This window comes from Pogonomyrmex barbatus, unplaced genomic scaffold (assembly GCF_055798465.1).
Source record: "Pogonomyrmex barbatus isolate J1 unplaced genomic scaffold, ASM5579846v1 scaffold3, whole genome shotgun sequence".
Lineage (NCBI taxonomy): Eukaryota > Metazoa > Arthropoda > Insecta > Hymenoptera > Formicidae > Pogonomyrmex > Pogonomyrmex barbatus.
The window spans coordinates 19,832,826-19,843,894 of NW_028297127.1; the positions used below are offsets into that span (position 1 = coordinate 19,832,826).

At 33.6% G+C, this 11,069-nt stretch overlaps 2 protein-coding genes across 2 annotated transcripts; one reads left to right on the top strand and one right to left on the bottom strand.

The window, feature by feature from the left end:
* Positions 1 to 1,762: 1,762 nt before the first annotated feature.
* On the bottom strand, positions 1,763 to 6,187 carry LOC105423869 (haloacid dehalogenase-like hydrolase domain-containing 5). The gene is made up of 3 exons (XM_089079667.1): positions 5,924 to 6,187; positions 4,321 to 5,135; positions 1,763 to 4,239 (listed from the first exon to the last, which is right to left on the bottom strand). The coding sequence occupies exons 1-3, from the start codon at positions 5,975 to 5,977 to the stop codon at positions 3,927 to 3,929; spliced, it is 1,182 nt and encodes a 393-aa protein (XP_088935793.1). The 5' UTR covers positions 5,978 to 6,187; the 3' UTR covers positions 1,763 to 3,926.
* A 1,221-nt stretch (positions 6,188 to 7,408) lies between these two features.
* On the top strand, positions 7,409 to 10,606 carry eIF2D (eukaryotic translation initiation factor 2D). The gene is made up of 9 exons (XM_011633803.3): positions 7,409 to 7,603; positions 7,885 to 8,272; positions 8,359 to 8,661; positions 8,732 to 9,058; positions 9,234 to 9,376; positions 9,551 to 9,631; positions 9,713 to 9,917; positions 10,000 to 10,168; positions 10,248 to 10,606. Exons 1-9 carry the CDS (start codon positions 7,548 to 7,550, stop codon positions 10,310 to 10,312), a joined length of 1,737 nt encoding a protein of 578 aa, XP_011632105.2. The 5' UTR covers positions 7,409 to 7,547; the 3' UTR covers positions 10,313 to 10,606.
* Positions 10,607 to 11,069: the final 463 nt, after the last annotated feature.

The following is an 11,069-nucleotide window of genomic DNA, read 5'->3' on the forward strand; positions in this document are numbered from 1 at the left end:
ACCTTTTATCGCATACAGGCAGTCACCTAATTTACGAGTTCATTAATATATTAGTTCAGGCTAACGTAATTGACCTTGCTATTAAATTGCTAATCCAGCACCGTCCGCTGGAATTGTCGCATCGTGTGCATTCGAGCGGTCGCGCGCCTATTGATAGATATTTATATACATCATTACGCAAGTAGACGGAATCTTTTCATAAATTATGCAGTGTATGCAAAAAACGGCAGGCTGTAAAGAGATTTATCGCAAGTCGGCTTTATCTAGTTTCGATAGAAATTCGCGCGCATGACTCATTATTCAAAGTAATATCTTTCTCAATTGTCGTAAAGAATTCGTTATCTATTCTTCGACGGTAAGACTAAACTAAAGACTTCAAACTAAATTTCAAACAATGTTAAACTAAATTTTTCATATTATCTTGAAAATATATGTGGCTGAACAACATACATTTTTATGAAAGGTAATAATTATATCTAATTTAAGATTCGAACGAGAAAAGACAGAATTTTGTCACCGCCGATCAATTTAAGAATATAATAAAAAATTAAGATTAAATAAAATTAGCTATAATATAAATAGATAATAAAAATAGCTAATTAGAATTAATTAAATATAATTATAAAGTAAGAAAATAAGAATTTTCAATTTGTGTACAATAAAATCGAAAATTTAGATAAGGTAAAATCAACTGACAACTTATAAAATGAATACACACTGCTTTTATAAAGATGAGCTATGTTCACAGTTTAGAAAGTAATACCGATTCACATCAACATATCAGGATTAGCTGATCGTGCCAGTTCCGCCCGATGCAAAACACGATATATTGCGATACTTCCATAGTGCAGCTTCCAATCTAGAACGCTAAAAATCTGTCAGAGTGTGTAAATACCGTTAATAATAAAATGTAGGTCACGTGTACGGATACCTGTTTCTAATTAACTAAACTAACAAAGCTATTAAATGAAAGGATAGCACTATTATCCTTTGCGCCTCAAAACATTTTTTCGAAAATTTTTGTAAATTTAATCTCGAATCTACATAAATGTCGAACAGTCGATTACGACTACTAAAAATTCAAAATATAGAAAGTTCCATTCTTCATAAAATTACTTATATTTCCTATCTTTCTGAAAGATGTATTAAAAATAATTTTTTGAAAAACTTTCCTGATATATGCGGATATAAAAATGAAGAAACGCTTCACAAAACATATAATGTTTAACGAACATTTCTGCTCGTTATAATAAATTAATAAGCATTATTGATATCATTTTTTGCTCTTATTTCTAAATTGCGTGAATACAAAATTAAAATTATTTCGTGGAAATAATTTCATTATGATAATTGGTCGAATCATTGTGACTTTTAATTTTTATAATTGACGTCATGTTAAAAAACGGGCCTTACGTTGGATGAGCTTACTCAGGCCATCCGAATCGTTGTCAAATTGATTGCAATCGAATTATTTAATCGAACGTTTGATGTGGCTCAGCTCAAGGGTCATGAGACCCAATCGTCGTGTGTTGCTTATTACATGAACAATTATGTGCCGCTGACAAGGCCGGTGTACAGATTATGTACACCGTACAAGGTAGGCGATGTGAAATACACGATGTGACCACGCGATGTGAATATCAATCAAAGAAATTAGAAATTTGACAAAGGTTTGATGTATGCTTAAAATAACATTTTACGATTATTCCGGTTATTCCTTTGAAAACCACAAAGACGATGGGTAAAATAAACGAACCTGCGATTTATTAAAATAAATTCTAATTTGCTCCATAAAAGTCCAAGGCTACATCATGAGAGTTCTACATTTGATATAGTTAGACGATATAGTATTGATATTGCCCTCGATAAAACGCGACACTTTCTACACATATAATAACTGTCTTTGATATTAGAAAGATACACCATACTAAAGTATATATATCTATATTGTGTATGTGCGTGTGAATATATAAAATATATAAATAATTACATATAAATTTTAACTAAATATATTAATTTTAAATATATATTTATGCCTAAATGTGTATGTGTGTGTATATATACACATACACACACATACATAAAATAATTTTAGATCATTAAAAATTATATACGTGATACGCGTGTGTGTATTTAGTATAGTGTATCTTTCTTTCGTTAACTATTAAGTGATGCTGGCGACAGAGGCAGAACTTTTATTGGCATGTGATCGTTGCAGCTTTGACCGTTGCACGATACTCATTGTCGCGAATGAATGGTAAGTTGATTTGTTCACGATGTTCATTTAAAGCCTATTTAACTGGTCAGTCTTTGTCTCGACAGACATTAACGCGTTGTCAGTGATTATATTTGATTTTATCGTTGTGTCAAAATTGCGCTATGTAAGAGCAAATAGTACAAAATATAAATGTGCGCTTTCACCTTCGGATTAGCTTGTCGTCGGTTCATGCGATAATACATAAGATGTCTCAGCACGCACGAATGGCACTTTACGGGTAAACGTTTCAGTTTAAAATCGATTAATTTTAGCAAAATATTGAAAAATCTGTTCCTAAAATATTATCTACACATTTCGAGATATTACAAGAAAAGAAATAAATGAATCGAGTAGGATAGACAGAAATTTATTCTATAGAATTAGATTTCAGATCTTCAAAATTGAGGAACGACATCAGAATTCTTTATTAAGATCTTCCAAAAAATGTTTTTCATAAATTTTACAAATGTCTTTCAATTACGCAATCTTTGATTTGATAAATTAATAATGTAAGCAGAATAAATTTTTGTCGACTCTCTGTTTGAAATTTATTTACTAGTAGACTTATTTCCGTGACAAAAGGCAACAATTTCCTTCAATCTTGACTTATTGTAACAACAAAGGAAAAATCGTTCTATATTTTTTTTTAATTATTCATATTCAATTAACAAGCTGCATTTCAAGACTAGACCCGACTATATATATATATATATATATATATACTTATATATACATATTACATATTAGAAATATATAATCTATATAATTTTTAATATAGATTATACTTTTGTATAGTGCTCGCAGTGTATATTGACTGCGAATTTTATTTTAATTTCGAATTGAAAATCTATTTATTTACTAAGAAACGTTACACATATCACTTTGTATATCTTGCATTGCTTTCGACTAAACGAGGCATAGAGCATAGTGCACTTTGCGGACAAAACACATTCAGCTCAGTTTACTATGCAACTATGATATAATTGTTAATAACGCGTATTATATTATTTACGTACAATGTGATAATTGTTTATAATAACGCGTATTATATATTATTTACGTACAGTATATCGGATCATTTAATAAAATTTCAGCATTAAATAACTAAAATCATGTCCGAAGCGTGTACCGGACCGTGTTGCCAACAACAAACTATTATTTTCGTAACCAGTAACTGTTATTTGAGTTGTAAACATAGTAGAATTCTTAAAAACCTTTTATATGTATATGTATTTATCGTCTCAATATTTACAATATGGCAATATCTTTTTTTTTCTATCTACAATATAAATTAATCTGAATTTATTTTGTTTCTGAGTGTAATCCTTTCTGTAATTGATATAATTTGCTGAATTAGCCTGCTGTTTGTTTTTTCATTAAGTAGGCAGTTTTAAAGAATCAGAAAGATTGAAAAGGGAGTAAATTAAATATATATATTCTCATAATGTATTATAGCCTCTCCTATGCTATTCTCTGTTTCTCCATTGCGAAACATCGTCTATGATGAAGATTAACATTTTCTAAAGGATTATTTGCTATAATACTCATATTATCTTGCATATTTCCTTTCTCTTTTTCTCTCTCTCTCTCTCTTTCAGTCACACACTCTCTTTTTCTCTTTTATGATATAAGGATGTCAACATCCCAAAGTTATCTATTATGCGCTAAATCATTCAAACTTTTCTTCTTTAAAAGTGAGATTAATAGCTTGTCCCACGTCCTTTACGATAAATGCCGGTTTACATAGGCCATCGTCAACCGGCAAAAAATCTCTAGGACTGTGTTCAGGTGTAAACTTGGAATCACGCTGATGCACGCCGGTCTCGACTAAAATACTAATGCATGCCTTTGCGTTAGGCTCCTTCATGTTTTTCCCAAGAAGTTTCTCTAGACTTCGAGACTTGGTACCCTCTCCAGATTCGTAGTGGGATAAATACTTATCATATAGATTTGCGCCAAAAATATCAGTATTGATATTGTCTCTGTAAAAATCACACGCAAATTATTTCATATTACATTATACAAAATAAATGAATATATATTTAGTAAACGCTTTTACATACCCAATAGCATAAATTGTGTCGATATTATCAATGCCAATGCTTCTAGCATGATTAACGAGCATTTGATTGGCATGATAATATGTAATTTCACTAGGTTTTCCGACTAGAGCAGCATACGTCATGTTTTTGCCTGTAACTTTCTTGTACAAGTTTTCAAGACACAATAAGAAAGCACCATGACCATATCGAGGAATTGGTGCTTCTGATGCCCATAGCAAATCCATGTTGCATGCCAACACTGGAATGTGCGGGTATGGAATAACAGCAGGCAATCCTGTGGGCATCCCATTGGTAACTAAAAGATCTACCATTAATTGCAATGATGTTTCCCAATTTATCGGTTCACTTAAGAGTAAAAGCCCCTCAATTTGCGGGAAATTTGGATCAACCGGGCCACAGATTGGATTTCTTTTCTTCACATTTATATAATCCAGACATGGAAAGTTTTTTACTAATTCCTCTATAGTTGTCGTCTTCTTGAAACCCAATTCTCGAGCTATATCTGTTACTGGACCTTGACCCGATATGAGAACTTGTTTATTGTGAAGATAATCAAACATCTGCAATGGTGAGTGAGCTAGAACAACTTGCGATTCTGTGACTTTAATGTCTATCCATTTTGATAGTTCTGCTGCCTTCTGTTTGCGCAACGAATTTCCACTGTTGGTGACAAATAATGTAGGAACCCGAAATTTTCCATTATCCCCTTGAAGCCGTTTGAAAGACTCTTTTACTGGTGGTAGTATTTGTTTTCCACGTATTATGACGCCATCAATATCAAAAAGTAAACCAAATTTTGGCTTTGTACTTAAATGCTGTAAACAAAAAAATCCATATTATTCAAAATTCATACAAATAATCGCTTAGTTTTATAGACTATAAAAAATAAAATCAAATTTTAATATGAATATAGAATACGAAAGTGTTTTCATTTTAAAAGAAAAAAATATATATGATTAATATTTTAATATATCAACAAATTAATTTTATAAACATTAAATAAATTTTATAAATTTTATTGTACAAAGATATGTATTTAAAAAAAATCATAAAACTAAAATATAATTTCATGAAAATTATATTAAAATGATATAATGAATCAATTATTTAACAATAATAAAATTACAATAAATATTGTAACTTTTATACAGAAAAAAAACCAATAAAAATAATCTGTAAAAACTAAGAATTTTGTACAAGGATTTCTCATCAATACTCATTAAGATAAATTGTCATTTATCAGTGTCGACGATAAGATCGACGTCAAATGAGTCGGCGAAAGGAAAGCAAATGTGACCTCCAATAACATTCTCTCTAAGCGTTACACCTTCATCGATACATGTTGCATACATAAAACTAAAAATAATGCATCACACAATGACGAAATTGTGAAAGAGTATTATGTAAATTATACAACAATAATAACGCACAGTGATGGAAATGCGTGTTTCGTGATATCGAGAAAGGAGAAGAAAAGGAAAAGAATGAAATGAGACCGATAGCCAAATCAAATAATAAGGGAATACGGCGCGGGCAGATTCAGACGGATCCGCGTGAAAAGTCGAAAGGGAAAGAAAAGCGAAAAAATGACGGAAAAACTCACTCTAATTCCAGTGAATCTGATGTCCAACCGCAGTAAGACGTTGGCGATCGCCATGTCTTCTTCCCCCTTTTTCCTTACAATTAAATAAACAGCGAGACGACGACGCGCGCGCGCGGTCCCGTCGGCGACGACCTCAAAACGCTCGCAGGCCGCCCGTCGCGGCTCGATTATGCATAATGACACGCCTTTGAGGTTATGTCGACCTCGCGGCGCACACTTTGCCGTACTACTCGCACGTGCCGTAAGAGGACATAACGCGCGGCGAATGGGATTGGGATTGGTCAGGCGGGGAGAAGCTGAAGGGGGCCTGCTCTTTTAGCTGCACTTCCTCGCGTGTCCGTGTGCCTGAAGAGAAATATAACTCTCTTATTTCTATTTTTTAATCTGGGTTTAATTTAATTTTTTGTCGTTTTTTAATTCTGAGAAACAGATAAAGAGACTCGAGATCAAAATTAGACGTTGGACAGAAATGGACGTAAGAGCGATTTTTATCGGTGATTAACCTGTCAAATAGCTTACTGCCTATATTATTTTGCTAATGTGAAATAAAATTAATTCTTTGTTGTTTAACATGTAGGAAGATTAAATTGCAGGACACTTTGATTATAAACTTAAAGATTCGCTTTTGAAAACAATTCCCTGCTGGCTGAATCATCGATTAAATTTAATTGAAGTTCGATCAAAGTTCAAGGAATCTGTTTGATTCTACATTTTTCTTTCAATGCAAGAAAGAAGAGAGAGAGAGAGAGAGAAAGAAAGAGAGCGAGTGAAAAATAAGGAAAAAGAATGGAGCAAGAGAGCATGATAATGAAATTTCTTTTCGATTATATATTTTCTTTTTCCTCTTCTTTTCTCTAAAATCTTCCAAATATTTCATTTCAAGCACAGAATTATGAAAAGAAAACATACAATTAGAAAAGACAGATGGTTCTTGGGGTCGATCATATAACTTTTCCCCTAGGGCGAAAATGTGAAAAGTGAAAAGTTTCACGTGAACTTACGATCATGTACGATTTTGCGGGATCATATAGCTTCCTCAAACATGAAAATGTGAAATTTTTCACGTGACTTTTTCGCTATGTACCTTGGTGGCGGAAAGGCGGAAATCTAGGGAATTAATAAATATGCTTTGGAATTAGAGAAGATTAGGGCTGCGTTAGGATTAAGTGTACGTAGTATATATACAATTGTTATTAAAAGATGTATATAATACTGTACCAATAAAATAATTTTCATTAGCTATAAAACCTATGAAACTATGTTTCATGATTTCACTTTCTACGCATCCAAGCTACATACATAATCGCTGTACGTGAAAAGTTTCACGTGAAATGTCAAGGTGTAAAAAATGAAAAATAAAAAATGAAAAATGAAAAGTGAAAAATGATTGACCCCCTGATCGAGGTCGCCACTCCGAGATTCGAGATCAATATTTTCATCAGACCGATGAGAGATAATCTTCCTGTCGTCGATGTTTGTGATGTTGGCAGCGCTTCCATGGAACGTCATGCGCAGCGCAGGATCTTCCAACGGGGGACAAATAAGGATGCGGTACCGTATGGGACATCAGGGTTAGGTTTTAACGTCATACGCGCTTGTTCATCGAGAATTTCTCCTGTTCAAAATGTTTATTAAACCGTTCAAAATCAAGTCCAATTATCAGCTGAAGGGAACTGAAAGGTTCGTGAAATTTTTCTGACGTCACGTTGGTTCTTGACGCCGGGTTCTAGCTCCAGGTTATATGCTCCGTACTCATCTGTCAAATTTCATTTCTTTTTTTCTCCAGCGTCTTTTTCACTCACCTGTGCAAATAATAGAATAATAAAAAATCAAAGAGAATTTGCAAATCTAACTAATCGGACGTCTTGGGTGTGATTTATATTTTTACAGTATATTTGATTTATTATATATTTGTATATATGCTAAGAAGAGAGCTAATTAATTATTGTTGTCCCTTTCAGAAAAAAGTTATGTGAGGAAGTGTTGGCGGCGTACCCGAATCTTTCAGACGAGGAGATTCAATTGCTGTTGCCCAAGAAGGAATCTATCAGCATTATGAAAATAATGACATATAATGGATACATAGGCAAAGTATATTGTGTCGCCAAAATACCTATGTTCTTTCAACTAGATTCACGGGACACTCTGCTGTTTCCCACGATTTTTACATTATGGCACCATCCATATTTGTTACACTCCTTTACTATGCATACAGCACTTATACCTAAATTGGCGAGTGGCGCAGATCTCATGTTACCTGGATTAATTTTGAAGGAACCTGTGACTCTTTATAGTTTTGGTAAACGGCCAAAGGGTACTCCAGTATCAATCAATACCGAGAATAATAAGGTTTGAATCTTTTGTATTTTATCTTTTTATATGGCCACATATGAAAATTTTGATAAAAGAAAGAGAGTGTTTCTTTTTTTTGGCAGGCTGCAATCGCTGTTGGTGTTACTGCACTTTCCAGCGAGGACATGTATTTGGCAGCTGGACATGGGAAGTGCGTGGAGGTCTTTCATGTCATCGGTGACATGCTCTGTCAATTAGGCAAACCACCCCTGAGACCTGATTTGGGTCCACCAAATATCGATGGTTCCACAAATACATTGGAAAATGTCGAATCAATCAATCAAGAAACGATTATGAATCAAACCGAAATATTGTCAAATAAGTTAGAAGAGCTAGATATTGGCGAGAATTCATGTGATGTAATCAAAGACAAAGTCGTTTCTAAGGTAGACATATCAAAAATTCTCTTGACATCTGAAATGGAAAAGATAAATTGATCGTTTTTGTAATATTTAGGAACATACAGAAGAAGTGGAAACTGAAGATGTACAAAATTCAAACACAGTTGAACCAGAAGTACTTGACCCAATTCAAGAGATGGATAGGCTATTGGAATATTGTTTTTTGAAAGCATGCAAAATGACGGTGAAATCTAGCGATTTGCCAATGTTGTCGTCCAATTTTTTCAAAAATCATCTGTTAGCCGCTTGTCCGCCGGGTAAAAACGTCGATGTGAAGAAATCTCGATACAAAAAGCTATCGGTTTTCCTATCGGAAATGAAAGCCAAAGGAATAATCAATACATCCATCACAAAAGGTGTTGAGACTTTACTATCCATCAAGGTAATATCTGATTTAGGGATCTGTTTTTTACAATCAAGAATCATATTTCCAAATTATCTCAGACTCATATTCTTAAAAATTAAATATTATATTAAAACACTTCATAGTTTTGGAAATATGTTCTTCAATTAAAAAGCATGTGACTGTAAAATATTTTTTTTTTTATTTATTTCAGTTTGATCATCCGTTAGTGAAGAAATTAATCATTACCGAAGAACCGGTTGCGGCTGAACCAATGGTTTCGAATAGCGCTGTCGTATCGGAATGCTATCGAGTAACCGCCGATGTTTTACCAGTTCTGTCAAAATTCGGTTATGAGTAAGTATAATAAACACGGCAGTTGCCGAATGATGCCATTTATCGCGACGCAACGTAATTGCAGAAAAGATGATTTTCTATATGATGATGACAAAAATCGCTGAATGTTGCACCATAATGTACGTGCATATTCACTGTATTCACTTTACATCGAATGCATGGTGATGATTGCAGAAAAGGCGACGTGATGAAAAGAGCCGAAATCAGAAAATGTTTTACTGAGTACGTGAAAGCGGAGGATTTGCAAAACGGAAAGTAAGACGACGATCTGTCTTATATGTATAAACTTAATTTCGCACTTTTTTTTCTATATACTGACAGCGACTAATTTTGCAGGACTTTAAAGTTGAATCCCCAATTGGCGGGAATCATGCGAACCAAGGCTCATCAGGAGACAGTGACGATGGAAGACGGAATAAACAAATTTATCGGACGTATGACGCACATGCACGAAGTTACTCTCGCAGGGAATACATTGTTGCATACAGGAAAACTGGAACCAATCGATATGAGGGTAACGGTGCGATCGGGTGGAAAAAAGGTAAAAACGATTCAAAAGAGAAAAAATACTACAATTATTTGTTATTCCGATGACGTATACGTTTGACCTGTGCAAATTGCAGGTAACGTTAGTGAACAACTTGGAAACGTTCGGAATCAATCCGAAAGAATTCAGCAAAGAATGCCAAAGTATTGGCGCAAGTGCGACAATCACCGATGATCCTGGCAAAAAGACACCTAGTGTTCTTGTTCAGGGGAATCAAATTTTATACGTATACAAATTACTCACAGGTGACTTGCTTTAATTTTAATGTTTACTTTAATATTTTACGGTAACGAAAATTCTAACTTTGTTGTTTATTATTTGCAGAAAAATACCAGATAAAAAAGAACTATATAAGAGGTTTAGAATTCGCTCCGAAAAAAAAGAAATAATCTTTGCATCAAAAGAGTAGTTATTCTAATTATCTAATAATTGTGAACAGTAAAACCATTCCTTGTGATCTTAATTTTTTTCGGGACTGTCACAAATGGATATTCGATATTGACGAGTGCAATCGTTGACGGAATAGTTTCAATTATGGAAATCATTGAAAAACGCTGCCATTTTAATTATGATTAAAACACATTTTTTAATAGACAGTTTTAAGACGATTGAATGATATCTATCCTTTATCAGAGAAGACCTTATAAATAATTATCAAATAAAAGCAACTTATGAATATACAATATATGAATTTTCATTATGTTTATCCGACCATTCACATTTATTCTCTGTTACAATAGAAAATATATAGCTAAAAAAAAGAAAGAAAAAATTTCATGAGCCTCAAAGAGCAGGTAACATTCGTATGAGAGACGACAAGTGATCGAAGTTTGTTAATATAATTTATTATATATCGAGGTTTCAACATGGAAAAGTACAAATATTGCAATATGGGGAGGGCCCACGAGCTCTCCTCGGGTGGGAGGGAGGGAGGGAGGGAGGGAGGAAGGCAGGAAAAAGAGTTCTCGATTGCACAGGAGAAGGAGGACACACGTAAAGGGAATGCCTTTTGCGGGATACAGGGATGCTGCGTTCGGATGAAAACCGAGAACGAACCGCGTATACGTGTATAATGTATATGTATATGTATATATAATCGTATTTTTTTCACATATATATATAATATATCTGCATATCGCGCATTTT

Coding starts and splice junctions, on each gene's coding strand:
- LOC105423869 (XM_089079667.1), bottom strand. CDS start 5,977: ATGGCGATCGCCAACGTCTTACTGCGGTTGGACATCAGATTCACTGGA. Junction 5,136..5,923: donor TCAGATTCACTGGAATTAGA/GTGAGTTTTTCC, acceptor TTTTGTTTACAG/CATTTAAGTACAAAGCCAAA. Junction 4,240..4,320: donor GACACAATTTATGCTATTGG/GTATGTAAAAGC, acceptor TGATTTTTACAG/AGACAATATCAATACTGATA.
- eIF2D (XM_011633803.3), top strand. CDS start 7,548: ATGTTTATTAAACCGTTCAAAATCAAGTCCAATTATCAGCTGAAGGGA. Junction 9,377..9,550: donor CTGTCAAAATTCGGTTATGA/GTAAGTATAATA, acceptor TGATGATTGCAG/AAAAGGCGACGTGATGAAAA. Junction 10,169..10,247: donor CGTATACAAATTACTCACAG/GTGACTTGCTTT, acceptor TATTATTTGCAG/AAAAATACCAGATAAAAAAG.